The sequence below is a fragment of the Varanus komodoensis genome, unplaced genomic scaffold (genome assembly GCF_004798865.1).
Source record: "Varanus komodoensis strain SLA01 unplaced genomic scaffold, ASM479886v1 scaffold3, whole genome shotgun sequence".
In the NCBI taxonomy this organism is placed as follows: Eukaryota; Metazoa; Chordata; class Lepidosauria; order Squamata; family Varanidae; genus Varanus; species Varanus komodoensis.
The window spans coordinates 4059443-4079615 of NW_025335761.1; the positions used below are offsets into that span (position 1 = coordinate 4059443).

General features: G+C 44.5%; 1 protein-coding gene across 1 annotated transcript in view; it reads right to left on the reverse strand.

Moving 5' to 3' along the window:
* The window catches only part of SLC1A2 (solute carrier family 1 member 2), a 99925-nt gene extending 80552 nt beyond the window's left edge, over positions 1-19373 (reverse strand). The window contains exon 1 of the mRNA XM_044436940.1: positions 19299-19373. Coding sequence (XP_044292875.1) covers positions 19299-19315 — 17 coding nt within the window. The 5' untranslated portion in view covers positions 19316-19373. The remainder of the gene's footprint in view (positions 1-19298) is intronic.
* Positions 19374-20173: the final 800 nt, after the last annotated feature.

Here is a 20173-nt window from a genome sequence, read left to right on the forward strand (position 1 = left end):
ATATAAGGCTTGTGACCATATATAGCAATAAGTACGCTTCCTGTTTCCTGCGCCTGCGCATAAGCAATCAGTAAGCATTTTGAATCTTGCACTTGCGCACAATCAATTAGGGTGTTCACTGCTTTACTCGATGGCTATTGGATTACGCAAGTATAAATGTATCAATCTGTGAAATAATAAAAAGGGCTGCTTGTGTTGACGCAGAAGGACTTTTCTGCGAAGATCTTCTTTGTTCTCCCGAACAACCAACCAAGCATGCTTTGAAACTTTATCTCTCGTCTGCAGTGTTTTATTTCTCTCTCTGAACTCTCTCGCGCCGATTGTCGGAGCAGGCACTCCGACAATCTGTGTTAACAGAGTTGTCTGAACTGACAGTTTGGTTTGATGTTGATTTACTAAACAGGTATTAAACCAGAAGGAGTTTCTGGTTAGTAAAATGACTTATCCTGGATAGTAAAACCACATTAAGGCCAAGTTCCTAGTTTTGCTGAAATGTGGATTCTGGTGTAAACAAACCAGGATCTCAGCACCTGTGCTTGAGAATAAAGGAAACAGAGTGCTGCATGGACCAAAAATCCATTCTGACTAAAAACAATATATCCAAACAAGTCCAACCTTTAGCTACCCTCACAGTCATTGGTGTTCAGCTTTCCAGTTTGCTTATATGCATACATTTCTTATTATTTAATTACATTTATAACTTTATTAACACAGAATCCCCCCAGTATAGCTCACACATATGTAAGTTTAAGTAACCATTAAGATTGATGAATCATGCCTGAGGATTCCAGTCTTTGTGAATTTCAGTTTAAATTGATTTGACCATATTCCGAACTAATGTCAAGATTGAAACACATCTGCTAGTTTTTCCAATTTCTAATAATCATTTTGGGAAAATGCATTCAAAATGCCTGTTTTGAGAGAAAATACAAGGGCAGCCCCTTGTGCATTCATAGTCATAAAAACATCCCACAACTCCTGCTAGCTGGGGAATGCTGGGAATTTGGGACTTTTTCTGTCTAAATGTATATGGGACTACACCCATACAGATATGTCTACAGAGAGAAAATATATTTTAAAAGTATTGGCGGCTGGGTTATTTTAAAATTACATATTGATAAAGGAACAGGGCAGAGTGGACTTGTGCGTGAACATATCTGAAAGCAACCTGGACTGCAAACCTGCACATCCCTGGTATTAGTGTGCACAAAGCTAATATATGCTAGTCTTCCTCTGAATATACATCAGAGATGTTCAGTCTCCTTTTATATATACTATTGGTATATATGAACTCTCTGTGAGTTTACAGAAGCAAAACATGTGTATGTTTACATTTGTTGCACTATGGTATATGTAAAGAAATCCTGGCACGCTCACTCATAACAAATGAGAATATGCCTCCCCATCTAGCATGCAGTGCAGATGTGAATGTCTTTCTCATGTCTGTGCTGTTTCACAAGGATCTTCCAGGTTTTGTGCGAGTGAAATACAGAAACTGGTTATATGAAAGCATATCAGTTCAGAGGTCTAGGAAACAATCCCATGCAATTGTTCACAACATTGTCATTCCTCTGAAAACCAGTTTCTTCCTCCTTCATTTTTGTCCTTTCCTTGTTTAACGTATTCTCAGGCCACTTCTTACTCGTGAATGGCCTTCATGTAGTCTCCCGAGTAGAAGAATCATGGCGATGAAGATAATGTGACATCTGTTTTCCGCAAACACATACATCCTTCTCCTCTTTGTAGCCTTACAGTCACAGAATCCCAGTGCAGCTGGTACTCTTGAATTCCAATACACAAAACAGGGTGTTCCCCTTGGCCTAAACTGAAGCTACATGTGCTTAAGATATTAACTATAATGTATCAAGTATTTCATTTTAACCCACAAGCTACTGAACTATATAGCTTGATAAATCACTTAGAATTTTGTCTCTTCATATCTTGAACTTCAGAACTATCCTTTCTCCCTTTCCCTTGCAAAAAAACAAAAACGTCCCTGATTCTGTGGGGTGGTTCTAGGCAGTGCTTCTATGTATTATATTACACGCTGTTGCATGTTTCCGAGGGGAGGGGAGATCTATGTAGTTTTTCCTATGATAGGCTTTATTTTCCTATGATATATTTTATTACTTGGGAACAGATGGCATGATGGGATGAAAATGCAGAATTGGCAATAACAAAATGTTCCCAATGGTAAGTTCCCATTTCCTCCAATCTACTGGATCGTCCTTCCTCAACCCAGGACTTTCCAGAGGTATTGATTTACAACTTCCCATTATCCCTAATCACCTTGAAAGATGGGAAGTGCCAGTAGTCAAACACTCCTGGAGATACTAGAAAGCAATTTCTACTAGGCATTTTTAGCAGTATTGCATTGCCTGACTCACTGGCATTCTACATGCCCCTCACGCAACCCATCCTTCTTCTGCTATTTCTGCTGATATATCCCAGATTTCTTCAGAGAAGCTTTGTCATGGAGCTGGCTGGAGCTGGGGGTCAGACTAGATGGACGGGGAGGCCCCTTTTGACTCACTCTGTTTCTATGTTTCTATATATTGTGGTTTTCTCTCACGAGATAGACAGATAGCTTGGTGTATGCTGAACTTGTGGCATTCTTCTTGGGGCCAGAAGGAGCAGTTTCAGTGGGCTGTTGGAGGTCCTTCTGTCAGGTCTTTGGCAAAAGAACCTGGGAGATCTTTCAGCTGCTTTCCCATACCCCCTCCCCTACTCTCCATAGCGTCTGTTTCTCTGTGTTGTGCAAATATCTCCTCCGCTCCCTCTCCTTTGGGGAAAAAAAAAGTTCCACCCTTTCTTGAGTCCTTTATTGTTTTATCCAGAAACAACTAGCTGAAACACTTTTACTCAGAAATAAATCAGTTTATTGTCAATAACTTTTCTCACAAATAAGTCACACTGACTTCAATGGAGCTAACCCGTGGGAAAGCCTGAATGAGAGGGGCCTGTACTTGCTTGCTTTTAGGTGGAAGTGAATGGTGGTGGAGGTCCCACCAGCCTCACCCAAGGAGGGCTGATAGAATGGGAGCAAGTGGAGCACTCTTTTTCCTACTCCATTATTTTTTGTGAAGGGACCAGAAGAGCTCTCGATTTTTAAATATCTCATGGTTTTTTCTCATTCCTTTGCACCTTCACATGGCTGAGCTAAAAAACAAACACGAAAATAGGAAACTTAAAGGGCTATCTCCCTGCCCCACATACCCTTTCCAACTTCTCCTGAAATTGAATTTGCCTGAAACACAGGCTCACGTTTATAGCTATGCTGTAGTTACTTCTAAAAAGTCTAAGTTGAGCCAAGATGATAACAATTATAGTCCAGAAGCCACTATCCTCCTCCTGGGCAAGGAATTGGAGTGGAGGGTTGCAGGTTAACTACAAGCACCTTTGAAATGGATCGTCTAGATCCATTTCAAGCAGGCTTCAGGCCTGGCTTGGGACAGAAACTGCCTTGATCACCCAGATGGATGAACTTTCTGGGACAGGAACAGAAGGAGAGTGACCTGGGTTTTGATATCACCAGTCATGATATCCTACTGGGTAAGCTGCCTGGGTTAGGAGCTGCAGGCATCGCAGTGGTTCCACTCCTACTTGGATGGCCAACTCCAGAAGGCGGTGCTGGGGAATCACTGCTCTGTGTCTTAGCAGTTATGCTAAGGGGTTCCACAGGGCGCAGTTTTATCTCCCATGCTATTCAACGTCTACATAAAACTGCTAACCGAGGTTTTCTAGAGGTGTGGGTTAATGTGTCACCCTAATATGCAGCTGACACCCAGCTTTATCTCTCAGGTCGGGTTCCCCAGTGGATCATTTCCTTCCATGCATACCTTCCTGAACCTAAAGATCATTCTTAATGGTCCTTTTGAGGATGCCCCTGCCAAATTACCCAACCTGCAATGAACTTCCCAGGGAGGTTCATCTAGCAAATACACTGTACTTTTTCCGGTGCCAGCTGAAGACCTTATTATCCCAGGAATTCTGGTTTCAGTCTCTTTGAAATTCTGTATTGTATTCTAAATCTTTGTACTGCCATTACATTTTACATTAGCTCTTACTTTTATGTTATATTGTAGTCTTAACTATAAACTGTTTATAAGGTTTATATTCAACTGTATATACAAGCTATATATTCAACTGCCCCAATGTATACGTGTAGAATTCCTCGGTGGTGTGTGGGTGGGGGGAGGGTGGGGGGGGGGGAGGGGGGAGGGAGAGATCTATGCATAGAGCAAATCTGCTGACACCTGCTGGTACATGCACAGTACCTCCTCTCATGGCTGCCGAATGTGCAGCCAGTGGGGTGACTCAGGTCCCTCGGGTGCGCTTTCAGTGCATGACCTGGTTTGTCGGAACTCCCCACACTCTGGTTTTTCATTCTTTTCACCCACAGGAGCTAGTTAGCAATACAAGCCCCTTAACTTACTCAGTCTCCATCAAACTATTTGGGCTTTCTCTCCCACTTAAGGTTTGCCTTTCCTAATTTTTTGTGTACTTCTGTGTTATGTTTCCTCCTGCTGGACCCTTCTTTACATAAGTTTTCCAAAGAAAGAATTTCTCATAGGTTGCCACCAGTTCGATGAAGCTCCAAACACACACCATGCTGCCCAGCTGCTTTGGGAGTTTTCGAGTCCTGTTGTCAAGGAACTCTCTCTTTGCCTGTACCGAGGAGAAAATAAAAAGGGGCTTTGGACATTCCTTTCCAAAGCCCAGAAGCAGAGAACTTCCAAAACCCTTTTGACATATCTTAAACACCAGTAGTAGCTTTGTAACCAACCATGGGGAAGAGTTTAGTGAGAAATCCTTTTAAAAACAACACAGCCAACTGTCAAATATAAAAGTTTGTCGTTGTTTATTTAGGGCAAAAAGGGGAAATGGGAGTTAAGAACCAAGGAGAACAACCATCACATGCACACGCCACATTCCAAAAAACAATCAAAGAGCAACTCTAACTTACCTAGCCACAATTGGCTGCTCAGTATAGTCTTAGATCCTAGATCATTTCTTGAGTTCACTGAAGAAAGGATTTTCCGAGAGAGTGGCTGAGTTCACATAATGCTAAACAACACTACCGGGTAATCACGCTGCGTGGTCTCTCACTCTCTGTCCTGTGTTCAGACATCTGTGTGGTATCTACTCATGAGTAGTGCCCATGCAACTCCAAATGCTGGCACATATCCCATCAGTCCCCACAGCTGGGAATCAGTCTCAGGGAGCACTGCCGGCCTCGCCTGGTTGGCCCACAGGCTCCGCTGGGAATGTTCTCGGCCAGCTACCAGTTTTCCTGCCAGCTGCTCCATGGAGCCACTGTCTATTCATTAGAGTAGGACAGCCACAGAGCAGCACCCACGCCACAGCTGCCATGCTCCATGCCCATGCATAAGCACCCACCCACCCACACAACCCTCCCCTGCCTCCCTCGCTGCACATGTGCCCAACACTCCCTCTCACTTGCACACACTGCTGGGGCAGCCTCCTCCCAGCAGCCCCACACATGGAGGTCAGCAGCACAGCCACCAATGCCAGGAATGGCAGGAGTGTGCCCTGCAGGACAGACTTCTCTGATGGGGCCTATCTGAGCATCTGCACAGGAACGCTACTGGGGAGTCCTCTGGATTGTCAGAAAGAGGGTTGGAGCAGCGCAGAAGGTGGCAGGCAGAGCAAGGACATGGGCTCTACCCACTTGCTCTGGTGCACTTTTTTGCACGCAACGTGCTTACCAGGTGTTGCTCCAGCTCAGGGCAGTGATCAGGCAGGAGCAGCACCCATGGCTGCCCTCAGTCACTGCTGATGGAGGCACGCCCTCTCTTCCCTGCCAGTGCATGCTCTCTAGTGCCCCACTGCCCAATCGCCACAATGCCCCACTGCTAGTGAGATCCCGTTGCTGCAGCAGGGCACTGCAGCCACCAAGCATTGGAGCAAGACAGCTGGGCACTGGAAAATGCCCACCAGAAGGGAAGGCAGGGAGTGTGGAGGCAGCCAATCAGTGCCCTGTTGCCAGCATCTCAGCAGTTGCTAGGCAGAACAGACCAGAGGAAAATGGTGGCTGGAGCATCCACTCCAGCCATGGCTGCTCCTTCCACCAAACTCAAGGGCATAGATGGTGAAACCACACAAAAATATTATACCTGGGGTTACACATGATGACAGAAACCTTAAAACAGGCCTTTGGTTCTCCATAGGGATTCACAGTAACCAAATGGACCATGCTTCACCACGGCTACTGGATTCACACATAACTACAAGCAATTTCCAGCAGATTTGCCATCATGTGTGAATTCAACCAGTATGTCTGAGAGAGGAAAGAGACAGCATCAGGCTTCCAATTAGACAGAATACAGGAAAACTTTAGAAGGATCGAGGGCACAGTAAAAGCCAGCCACTTTACAGAACTGATGGGTGAACCATCCAATTAAGATGAAAGTCTCTGTTTGTGATGTCAGTGGCCTAGCCAGCAAATCAGAAAAGTACTTAGTAGCTGAACGCATCTTCATAACAATGATAACTTCCAATCAAAAGTTCAAGCTGGCTGGAACCACTCAGCCCATTCAAGAAAAGGTATTACAATTTTGCTCACATTTCAGAGGGTGCAGAAGTGAGATAGGGTTAGATAAAATTCTTCAGGTGGCTCAGGTTCCCAACTGATCAGATGCTCAGGAGAGCACTGTGAATTTATATCACAGGTAGGGGTTTGTCACAGAGTGCGGTTACCTTATTCTCATGTGTGATTCATGCCACTTGGCTACAGATGACTTCAATGGGTTTGCTGTTGTTTATTTATTTCATTTTTATACTGTCCAATAGCCAAGGCTCTCTATTAGTACATGGGATCCCATCTGCCTACATGTCAAACACTGGACACAGATCTTTTAATGATGCATCACCTGGACTATTGATTATACCAAATGCCATGACTAGTCAGCTCCTTGGTTGAACTTTGTACATTTGTAATGCTCACCATTTTATCAATCCAGAACAGCTTTTAATGAGTTTCTTATTAAGTTCTAAATTGATCTGAGCTTCAAAGTATGCACAAACCGCAGCAATGCTATTTCTGTACATATATTGAATTGGTTGGATTAAACATTCTCTTGTCTGTAGTACATTGTTAAGTTGTCACATCTCTTTCTTACTATTGTTGGTGCTCTTGGTGCTGCTGGGAGGAGTGTAATAAGCCATGCAAAAACAGAGGGGGTATGTTACATGGCAATGCAAAATGTCATAATGCACTACAATGGTTTCCAAAATACAGCTCCCAAGATGAATTTGCAGCAGAGTTCATTTTAAAGGAAATGAACCTTACATGAGTGAGTTGCTGTCTGGAGAAATATCACCTTGGACAAGTTTGCCGTTCCTTAATTTGCACCAATCCTTTCCTGATACAGTGATATACAGGCCTGAGGCTAAACATCTCTATAGAACAGGGTGAACAACTGTGATGGCCTGGGATGAATTTCCATTCTTCCAGATGTTTGTCCATGGGCTATACTCCTACTGCTGTTGCACTACAGCCATTTGGCAGCACAGCAATGCAAAAAAAGATTTCGATCTACCTTTGAAATATGGTTGCAAACTATGGGAGATGCTGCAACAGGAGAACATTACCTTGTTTTCAATGCAATCCTTTTCAGCCTCCACCACAGTTTGTCACCAAAAGTTTGTCAATGTAATTCAGTGGCAATCCTCCATGGCCACTAAAATGTGGCCAGGAGACCACCATGTTTTAGTGGCACAGCAGCAGTGAAGAGGTGGGATCCACTGGTGTCCGGGACTGCAGGCAGTCCAAGGGCAATGTGCTGCCCACCTTTGCTCTGGAAGGGATAAGGGATGTTGAGATGTTGGGTTGCAGTTTCCAGCATCTCTCCCCATTGACTAAGGCTGACTGGGACTGGCTAGGACTGATGTGGCTGCAGCCCAATGGTACCTGGAGGGTCACACACTCCATAACTCTGCATACAATTATACTCAAGAATTGTTACTTATTTGGGGACCTTTCCCCCGAAACCTGCAACTAAATTGTGCAGATCAGCCCTTGTTCATGCCTTTATTTTTTTCCTGCAAAACTACATTAACTCCTGTTTTGTTTCTACCACCGGTTCTTTTGCAGACTAAGTTCCCCCTCCCCCCTCAATCCCAAGCTATTTCAGAAGTGGCAAGAAATTTAAATTATCACTCTCTGAATATGCTTGTAAAAATAGATGCACCCACATTCATGCCATGAGGACAAATATATGTGGGAGGTGAGGAGAGAGAGGGCTATTTTAAAAGCACATGTTCAGCGTGAAAGGGATTACATTTTCTCTAAACAAATGTTTACAGCAGGAGGATGTGTTAACTGCAGTAATAGTCATGGACACAACATCTAATGATTGAGTATCTTAATCTAAACTAAGAATGTCCACTTGCTATATTCTCAGGGCATACTCTGTCCTCCAGGGATCTATCTGCCATGGATGGTAGAAAGACAACTGAATTTCAAATACAAACTGTGCTTTTGCATTCAATAGTCAGGTTGGCATCATCCAGCAGTAATAAGTTCAGAGCATGGAGTACCTGCGCTTAAGCAAAACATTATGTATGCATGTATGAGCAAGTGCATGCGGGTGGGTGTGGATGTGTATAGACCCACAATACATATCTCAGAATACACATTACATGAAAACCAGAAAGAAATATATAATATTCAAGTATGTTTTTTCTTAAAACATGAAATTGTTTTTCTTTTTCTTAATCATTTTTCTTTAAACATTTTCTTTAAAAACATATTTGTGGTTGTTTATTTAATGACTACATCTTACACTAGTATTCCTAAGGACAAATAAATTATTTGCAGGCACCATATCCAATAATTTTGTTGTCAATGATTCAGGATTCAGGCTAGATTTCTTTGTTAAACCATACTGTGGACTGCATGCTTTAAAAAAATGGGAGGGGGATGATATTTAATGTTCTACATCTCAAGATCTTTCTTCCTATGTGCATTTCTTGATCATCATAGCATGAGACTTTTTCTTCCAATTTACAAACAGCAGCTGTTCAAAAGCTGCTCAGAGATTTGCAGCCTTAGAGGCAGTCCTTGCAGAAGGATTAGTGAGCAAAGTGGAGGTGAAGAGGTCAGAGGGGTAAAAAAGATGCAGCTAATTCTCCTGTTGTGAAGCTTATTTCATGCCTGAGGAATAAAAACATTATCCTTCAAAATAAATGCAGGATACATTTTCAAGCCAATAAATAGGCGTAAATTTATCCGCATCCATGAATAGCCTGCATATACTCCTACCATGTATTACAAATTAGAACCCCAGTCTTGATTTCACCAGATCCTCTTCATGCCCTGGTCCCCATTCATTTCAAGGGTAAGCACAGAACTGGTCACACACAAGAACACATGCATGGAACTGCCCTGTAACATATAGAAGTAGCTGCAGAAAGGCTGACCCTATGCATACCCCTCACCACACCTGGAAAAGATGCCTCGCCCAGAATATACAGGTGCAATTAAGGAGGAGCTTCTCATTTTAAACCATGAAAGCAGGGAATACCCCTCATTTATTAGCTTTAGGATTAATTTGGATTCTACTACTTTATTCCTCAGGGGTACCTATATGTCTCGCCAACTCACTGTCCTACATATTGAATAATAAGTGTTACAAATAATTCTATTGCCTCTGATATTAGACATGCACACAGCTCCTGGCTTCAAAGAAAGGATACTTACTCAGGTAGTTAACACTGTTGTAGTTATTATGAGAAAAGGTAACAATAACAAATGGTTTTAAAATACACAGCCTCTTTGCAAATTAATTAAAAGATTTTATTAGACTTATACTGAAGACTCCAGAAAGGCAATAATATGTCATTGAAGAGAAGAGAAAGAAAATTCTCAAGTGCCTCCAGAAAAGAAAATAAACTTTTTTTCCGGGGGCCTGTGATTCCCCCCCCCCTTTCATTCAGTGACATTTTAGTAAAATGCCTGCTTTCCCTATTGAAATCTCTTTGGAGTTTTTCACAGCCTAAGCAAGAAAGCAAATGTTTTGGTACAGATGTGTGCAAGTGTGGAAAGGCAGAGGTATGGCAGCAACTCCACTCACTTCCCAGACACTACAACCTGAACATAGATGTGTCATGGCATACAAGCTGCCATTCTGCTTTTGTGGGGTTCCTGACAATGAGTAAAAAGTCAACCCCGGAGATGGGCAACTGTTGACCCTTCAGATGTTTTGGTGTACAAATCCCTCGCCATTGGCCATGCTCAGTACGGCTGATGGGCATTGAAGGACAACACATCTGGAGAGTTACAACTTGCCCATTTCTGGCTTACACACATACTTTTGGTCGATGCAGAGGGTCTAATCATATAGTCAACTAAATATAGAGATATGGAGAAGAGCACAATTTCCCATGTGTATCCACTCTCCCAGCACTTGCTTAAGATTGGAATCAAATATGAAATGGTGCACCTACCTGGAATGCAAAGCCATCTCGCTAGAGCAGCTTCCTCAGCCTCAGAACCTCCAGATGGCCATTCTGGCTGGAAATCAGGGGAGCTACAATCCAGCACAACTGGGAGGCATCAGGTTGGGGAAGGCTGTGCTACAGGAGGAGTTCATGATTTCCTCAACTCTGTTTTACCTGTGATGGTTCATGCCATGGTGGGCTGCAACAGATTTCCACCTCGGCAACCCTACTGGTGCTGACTTCAGGTATGTGAAAGTCCTTGAGCAGGACACCTAAATGGGCTCTCTCAATGAGTTGAGCTACCCACGGCCATTTTCACTAGCTGCTGTTACTCCTCATTCCCATTCTCAACAGTGCCACTGCTTGCTTGTTTGGCAGCCAGTGAGCTGGTGAGCAAGCAGGCAGCAGAATCTGCTCCTCCTCCTCCTCACCGCTGTTGTTGTCTGGTCAAGAGAGGCAGGTAAATAAGCAGGCTACACTATTAAGGAGATAAGAGCAGATCCAAGCAGCTTTCATCTGTGATTCCCTGCTTTGGGTTGTTCCCTTGATGTTGGCTGTGACTCCTCCCTTCTTTCCTACCTATTTCCTACCTTTTTTCCAGGTTCTCTACTAGGCGTTGATATTGGCGGTCCTGCCTAGCTCCAGTGATCTCATATCACTGTTATGAGAGAGCAAGAAGCCATATCTGCTCCCAGGACTTCTGTTCCCATTAGCATCATGCAATTGTGCTGCTGCTGCAGGTTTAGAAGGCAAACCCTACTGCAACTCCTGTGCCAGGGACCTCTCCTGAGTCCAGTGTGATCCAAGAACAGGATCAGACTGTTAATGATTTAGGCACAATCCACATTCCACTGATACCTGTAGCAGAACTTACACTGAATTTCATGGAGCTAGATTGCAACCTAAGATATATTTTAAAAAATTATTTACATTCTGAGTGAGACCGATTTTTGAGATGGTGAACAATGCTTGCCTGAGATGAACAGAGTATTTGTTTTGTTTTTATTCACTAAGACCATGAACCTGAAATCTGTGGGAGTTTGGTATTGACTTCTGGGGGAGCAAGGTCACAGTGCAATGAATAGTCTCATTTCTTAGGGTTATCTCTTCCATCTGGCCGATAATTGTCCAGGGAAGACAACACAGAGAGCAGAGCATTTTGATCACTTATGTTGTGTGTTAACATTTTACAGGGCTTTGCATTCCATGGAGTTTGAATGCAAGTTCGCTTACATGTAGTCAGGCATCGTGCACCTGGCTCTAATTAGCAGAAGCGGAGGGAGGTGAGGAGGAACATGCTAGCTCCACACACACCTCCTTCCACATGTTGAGGGCAAGTGCTTGCAGCAGGGAGTCCTTGGCATCTTTGGGTACTCCCCGTGCATTTGGGAGTTCTGATTCTCCAGGTTTGTAACTCATGTGAGAACTCTCCACAAATAGAAAATGCCCACCTTTCTCACACTCCCCCTGAGATAGTTGCTTCAAGTACATGAAGAAGAATGAGAATGGTGAAGGGGGAAGGATGATGTGTTCTTTCTCACTTTCCATGTTCCCTATTCTATGCGCCACATTCAATTAAAGCAATATAGGGAATGCCTGAATAGAGCTAGTAAGTATACTGTTTCCAGAGGGGAAGCTGTGTTCAGCTGCTGCTGCAAAACACCAAAAGGGCTTGCAGTACCTTACAGGCACATTTATGCTGCCATGAGATTTGGCAGACTGGAGTCCACTCGGTCAGATGCACAGTGCCATTATGACTTAGCAGGCATCTCTAGAATCAGAAACAAGGAAGAAGGTGTGATAAGGCAGGTCCTCTATGCTAAACATGTTTTCCTTAGCTGAATTTTTCTGGTGTCACATGTAATTCTTCTAGGAGTGTAGAAGGGTTTTGTTCTTGTTTGCTAAGTCAGTGTTTGGTGAGTCCTCATATGACCAATTAACTGAGACTGTAAACAGTCCAGTATCTCAGGGACGGCACATCTCCTGTGGTGCCTTAAGAGAGATACCAAGATTAGTACCAACCTGAAAGTGTTCTCTGAAGACCTATGCAAGATTGAACTCGTGCATCATTCGGTAGCCCCTTTGCCTCCACTTTATAGCATCCACTATTAAGGGCATTTGGTCTCAGGGATAATAAGCAGTGGAAGCTCACAGATTGCTGCATGAGCCATTCCTAATTAATTATGGACTTAAAATTATACGAGGGACTTTGCTGCTGGCCTCAGCATGTGTACACAATCCTGGCCCATTGTACCCACTTTATTGTTGTCATGGGTTCCATTATAAGGAGTAACTGTTTTAACTACAAAGACAAGACAGACAGACATCAATACTGTTTCAAGAGAATGTACATATATCCTCAGAACTCTTGTCCATAGAGGTGATTTTATATATGTCCTAGTTTGGTGGCTTAGGAGCTACATAGCAGGTCTACCCTTTCTCCTTCTTTTCATATAAGATAGATTTCGGATATTATTTCAGAAATGCTTTTTGCCAGGTACAAGGGATTTTGTCTATATTAAACTGCCGCTCCTAGTATCTAAAGGGCACAAAGGAAAGAAACTCCAGTAAATAAGTATTTGGCTAGAAATGCTTTTTTAAGGCACATGTTCTATACTGCATACACATCCTTCATCAAGATACCATTTACAAAGATGTCCTGTTGGTACCACAGTATCGTGAAACCAGCTTCCTATAGGAGTAAGCTGTTTCCCTGCTATTTTAAAATCACGATTAATTAACTTTGATGCCTTTAAACACAGGCTATAATTAAGAACAAGTGCCCTCCAGATGTTTTGGACTGCAGTTCCCAGTGTTTGACTGTTGGCCACGCTGGCTGGGACTAAAAGAAGCTGAGGTCCAAAACATCTGTATAGTACTAGTGTGTGGAAGGTTGATTTAGAGGCTTGCTGAGATGCGAAAAAGGACACAGCAAACTCTAATGGGATGATAATACATTCCTTCCACTTGTGAAAGAAGAAGCAGGGAAATGCACACTGGCCCCACTGCTTCCACCTCCAGGCTCTGCTGCATTGGAGGGAAGACCAAGAGAGGGAATCATATAGACATTCAGTCACAGAAGCTCAGTGCTACGATGAGCTTTGCGCAACTGAAACTCCTGGTTGCAGGGAGAAACTGGAAGTATGTGAGCTGAGCTTCCCCTTCAGACCTCCCAGCTGACTGGCAAAGACTTAGTGTTGGTGTTGGCAGAGAAGTTCATGTCCTCCATGTATTCACTAAACATGAGGAGAAAATATCTTAAGGGGGATCCTTTCTCACAGGCTTGGGAACTTTCATATATAGGAAGGTACAGGATGCCTGTGTGTGCTTCCGGTCACCATACACCAGAGTTGATGTGACAGTACATAACAACAACAACTACGTTTCTGAGTCTTTTCTTACTAGTGTAGCTCACAGACACCTTCAGCATTCTGAACCTAGAAGCTTAGTATTTCCTGACAGTGAACATATTCAGTATGCTTCTGATTATATTTTTAAAACAAAAAGTGGGATGCATAAATCACCAAATATTATATTTTTATCATTGTTATCCGTGGCATCTATTTTTATGATCCAGATGAAATTCATTCATATGTTTCTCTAATGGTAAATAGTAGTGAATTAATATTTGGAATATGATAGCATAAAATGGAACAATGCCACTGTCTCGTCTGACTTTTCCTGCCTGAATTGCTTGTTAGTCTTTCCTGCAGGATTAACAGCCTACATTTCATCTTAGATATGTATCTGTGTTTGGATACTTAGCAGACAACAGAAGCTACACAGTCCATTTTCAGAAACTCACTAGGAGCTGATATTAGGGTTATCTGCATCACAGACTTATAAGACATTCCCGCAGCAAAAGACCAGACATCCATCTAGTCCATTTTCCCAGAATCCAGAGCAGCTAACCAGATGCCTGTGGAAAGCTCACAAGCAGGACACAAGGGCAATTTCTCTCATCCTTTCTTCCCAGATACTGGTCTTAAAGAACATATTGCCACTAAAACCAGGAGGTCTTGATAGCCATCATAACCAATATCCATTGGTAGATTCTTTCTCAGTGAATTTCTCTCCTGCCCTTGTAAAAGCCATCTAACCTACTGGGCATCACATGCCATCAACATCAATTTTTAAAGGGTTTAAAGTTTTTAAAACTCATACCAATTAGACCTCATTAGCAAAATAATATACAAAGATTTGTTTAATTTGGAGATAAGCTAACATAGAAGCATACCACCTAGAACCCTTAATGATTATGATGCAATTCTATACATATCCACTCAGAAACAAGTCAGTAATTGAAGGCAGCTATTGGAGAGAACCTGGTTTCATTCCTAATTTCAGTAAGTGGTTCATGTTTTCCCACTCCCCACATTTATGGGCAATCACAGTAATTGCACAATTCTATGCATGTCTCCTATGAGTGATATCTAATTGATTCAGTTGGACATCCTTCCACATAATATCCACAGGGTAAATATCCACAGATATCCAGGTGTAAGTTCCATTGGGAATTCACCCCTGAATAAGCTTGCACACAGATAACTGTCAGCGCAATGTGTATATTTATTTATTTATTTAAAACATTTTTATGCCGCCCCATCACAACGAAGCGTCAGGGCAGCTCACAACAAATACATAAATACATAAGTAATAACACTATAACAATTAAAAAAATATTTTAAAACCCCCAGTGCATCTCGGCTAAAACTTTAAAATCCTATAAATACAAATAATTTAACAATTAAAATAAGTTTTAAATAAAAAGGTCTTAGCCTGGTGCCAAAAAACAAATAATGATGGCGCCAGGCGGACCTCTCTGGGGAGCACATTCCATAGATGGGGCGCCACCGCAGAGAAAGCCCTACTCCGGGTACTCACCCTCCTAATATCATTCACAGAGGGTTCCCGGAGAAGGGCATCTGTTGCTGATCTCAAGGGGTGGCAGGGCATATATGGATGCAAGCGTTCCTTTAGATATCCAGGTCCCATGCCGTTTAGGGCTTTATAGGTCATAAACAACACCTTGAATTGGGCCCGGACTTCATTCGGGAGCCAGTGGAGCTGACGGAGAACTGGGGTTATATGAGAACAACGCCCAGTCCCCGTCAGCAACTTGGCAGCTCTATTCTGTACCAACTGAAGTATCCGGACCATCTTCAAGGGTAGCCCCACGTAGAGCGTGTTACAGAAATCTAATTGGGAAGCCACCAACGCGTGTGTCACTGTCGCCAGGCAGTAATATCTGAACATTAACCACATAACACACTAACTAACCAACACATCCTTGCTTCCTTTGCTTTTATACTATCTCATTTCAATTTCACTGTCCATTCATAAATTCATGTTTTGATTAATGTACTTCTTCATGCAGCACAACAGTGCTCCATCTCTCTCAGAGCCATTTTTAGGATTTTGCACATTTGGGAGCTGTTTTTCAGTTCAGAGCTGGTAACAATTAAACTTGGGAGCACAGAAAGCTGCCTTAAGAGTTCAGACTCTAGCGCAACATCATTTCCACTGATCGGCAAAAGCACTCCAGCGTCAGGTCGAATTCCTTCCCAGCCCTACCAGGAGATGCTAGAGACTGAAAAGAGAAAGCATGTGCTCCATCACTCAGCAACAGCCCTTTCTCTTAAGAAAGACTCGAGAAGTCCCTATGAAAGACTCCAAAAATTCACAGATAAATAAATATTAATATATCGAAATCACCAGTGTTAAGACCTTCCTTACAATGTATATTGATCTCCTTAAATAGAAGCACTGGCCTGGCTTACACTGTCATATTTAATGTTTGATAACTGCAGCAACCAGTGGTGACCTGGAGGTGCAAATGAGTCATTACAGATCAACACAACACAGGTAGCACTTGCATGTTGCCTCAAAGCGCTTCGAAGGCCAAGCTTTTTGATGGAATCAGTTCACACATATGACCAAAGCATCAAGTGTTAAGTCCAGGTTGTGCATGGATGTTGAAATTGGTCTAATGTCCACAATCCTTTTTTTTCTCAAGCAGAAAAGAGGGTTTCATGCTATCTGTATATATTTAGTCAAGCAATACAGATTGAAGTATGCTACATGAATTCTTAATTTTCCTTTAATGAATGAACGAATGAAAACATGTATTCTTAAGATGTCTTCTGCAAAAACTTAAGACTTGATTACGTATCTGCCTCTCTTTCAAAGAGGTCTGTTTTAAAAGCTGATGTGAGCTGATAGCATAGTGTTTATAATTATAGGTTGGATGTCCCTAATGCAAATTTCAGGTGAACCGTGAATGCACTGGGTCACCCTAGCCAAACCTTTTTGAGGTCCTCCTTCTGTCATATGTGGATAATATTATCACTGCTTCTCACGCATTTGTTTTAAGAATTACTGGAATGCACACAGAAAGACCTTTCTAAATTTGGTTGGGGTTTCTTTTAAACCTATATTGCTACAAAATATGATTATGCATCACTAGCCTTTGGAGAGGGGCCATGGCTGACTGGCAGAGCAACTGTTTTGTAGAAGGTCCCAGGATCTATCCCAGGCAGGGCTGGGAAAGAACCCTGAAGAACCTCTTCCAGTCGGTACTGGCAGTCTTGGGCTAGATGGCCCAAGGGACTGGCTCAGTACCATGCAGCTTCCTGTGCTCCTAGAAGCACAGTGGGTGCAAACTACCTCTCGTTATGCACACTGAAGCAGGATGTGGGGTATATGCTGGACCCCACATAAATAGTAGCAAATGAACTTATTTGGTATACTAGTTGCTTGTGTAATTGATTAACTCTGCATAAACATGCATATAAAACAACAGTTACAACAAGCATGATCTTACGAGTTGCGCATTTACCCCTTCTCTTTTGCAGAGGGGGAATACCTGTTATAGGTGGTAATTGCTTTATAGCAATCTAGGGGTTACTTTCAAAGTAGGAAGAGTAAAGATAATACTTCCGCATCTAACTGAAACCAATGGGACATCTCGGTGGCTAACTCAAATAAGTATCTAGCCTGCAGAATAGAGCAAACGCCAGTACAATCTCCCTAGGGTGCTGAAGGTGCCTACTTCGAGTCTTTCTTTCCCTGGTGCTCTCCAGATGCTGCGAACTTCAGCTTCCATGAGTTCCACTCAGCATGGCCAAGGGTCAGGAATTCTGGGAGCTGTAGTCCAAAACGTCCAGCGGGCACCAGATTGGAGAAGTGTACCAGCTTCAACCACCGTTCTCTTTCTTCTTTTACTTTTGCAAACTGTTGCGAAGGCACGGCGGTAAAATGTTTGCGGTTCCTAAAACGGGCTGGGCAAACGCGAGCTTCACATGCCTGGGAGTGACGACACGCCAAGAGAAAGGGCCGGAAGCGCTGGGGGACCGTTGCAGAGGCCGTTGTTCGCCCCAAGCATCGAGTCTGCAGCTTCGAGCACTATTCTGCCGGGTCCCCCCTCTGATGCTGTTGCTACCCTTCCAGCAATGCCCCCTGAAGATGCAGGCTGCTTTAAGTTGCCTTGGAAGCGCGCGCGCGCACGCGCGCGCACCCACACCTTCAACAGATATAAACCGAGCCTCTTTTTTTATATACACGCTGTCCTCACAAAGTCCTGTCCAGAGCAGATCACGCTGATGCAACCTGACAGCAAACTCGGCGGATCAAGAGGCCATCGGCCAGCCCAGACACCTGATCACACGGGACAAAACGCGCAGGAGCCCAGGCACAACTTTCCAGCATGAGGCAACTGAGCCCCAAAGCCCGAGCGCCACGCGCTGGCTTGGGCCTGTGAGAAACATTTCGCAACAGGCGAGGAACTTCTCAGCCGCGGCGCTGCAGAGAGGACCGCCAAAAGAGAAAAGAGAAACGTGTGTTGGCTTGTTCCCCGTGCAGTAACTCTTGTGCAACCCACCCGACTCCTCTCCAGCGTGACTTCCCTTGCGGGCATTTTAAAGTGTATCTGGCAGGAGTCGAATTTGTTGCAAAATCACGTCAGACCAATAGCCGCTTCTCTTTTCGGTTTACCCCCTAGGAAGAAAATTAGGGAGCGCGATCTTCCTGCCGGTCTTTCAGGGAGCAAATTCTGGCCCTGTTAGTTCCGTGCGACTTGCTTTTTTAAGTCCGTGTATTTAGGATTGCAGTTTGACAGCGCTATCTTAGACAGGACAGCGCTATCCTATCCTTCGGCTCATCGAGTCCCTAGAGGCATATTCCCACCCAGGAAAGTGGGTAAAAGATTGCAGCCTGTATTAGGGAATGGGTTGTTTTGAGCCTCCGATGGAACCACAGTGGCCAAGGATGATGGGAACTGTAGTTCAACGGCATCTGGATAGCCATGCATTCCTTACCCTTGCTAAATAGATATGAGCCCCATTGAGTTAAAGTCCCATTGAGCTTATTACCAGGCAAGTAGATACAACATTTCAGCCAAAGGTTCATTTTGCATCGCGCTGCTATGCATGCTTACTCGGAAGTAAGTCCCACTAATTTTTCAATGGGGCTTACTTCTAAGAGTGCAAAGAGCTGCATCATTGATAGAAACCTTTATGCTCTTTATTATTATTACAGTCCCTCGATCGCCTTTGGTCTCGCAAGGGTTAAAGAAGTGAAGGCTGGTATGAAAGAGGAAGCTTTCCTTCCCCAGAGGGACTCATATTTGAAATGCCACTGAAATTCTGCTGTTGGATTCCTCTTTCATGCCGGGCTCGGAGCGGGCCGATAAGAGGCCACGAAGGAGATCTCTGTCGGATAAGCACAAATGACACGAAACCGTCCAGACACACCACTCGCTAGCCGCACAAGCCATCCGCACCCAAGCCGGGCTTCCCACCCCTCCCTCCCCGCAGAGACCCCCAGTCCCCCCTCACCCTTCTGTCGATGCCATGTTGGTCCAGCGCAAGCCCCCCTCTCTGTCTTCTCACGAGAAATCCAAGGGCTTAGCGAGGAGCGGTCGCTTTCGGGCGGGGGGGGAGGCGGGGGACGGAAGCCCCTTCTCTTATCTTTGGGTGTCGGAGATCCTCTTTAATTCCTGCCCGGTATAATCCTCCGGGCTGCGAAAGGCGAGCATCCAAGAAGCGCGGGGCTTGAAATCTAACCCGCGCCGCCGCCGCCACACCACCACCTCCTCCTCTTCTCCTCCTCCTCCTCCTCTGGCTGCTTGGAGTGCGATTTCTCAACGCCTTCTGCAAGCGTGAATGTCTTGAGGAGCGAAGGGTAGTCGAGAAGGGGGGAAAGGAGCTGTGGGGGGAGTGGAAGAAAAGAAGATGGGTCGCGCGGGGGAGGGGGCAAAGACGAGCGGGGGGCTGGCAGGGGTCGGGCAGCGCGAGCACCTGCGCTGTGATCCTGCGCTTCCAGCGCTCGCTGGGAGAGCCGGCTGCCGATTGCGAGGTGTGTGTGTGTGAGAGAGAGAGAGGGCGAGGAAGCCGGGGAGGGGGGTGTCTGTGTATATGTGTAAAGGGTGGTGGGTGACTTCACATTGCCATGGTGGTGTTGGCTGAAGCTGGATTGGAAGGTTTAACTGTGGATTTGCAGTCTATCCCTCTCTATTTTCGGCATAGAGCTGACATCACTCGCCGTTGCTCCTCTCCCACAAATCCCCCAGCCTCTTTATTTATAGTGGGGGGGGCGGGGGGGCGGGGGAGAAAAGCCCTCCCAGGAGAGCGCGTGGATCCGCAGGAATGAAGGAGGGCGATCCCGGGCGGAGAGGGAGCGGCGCCTGGCGCGGCGCAGCGCCCCGGAGCTG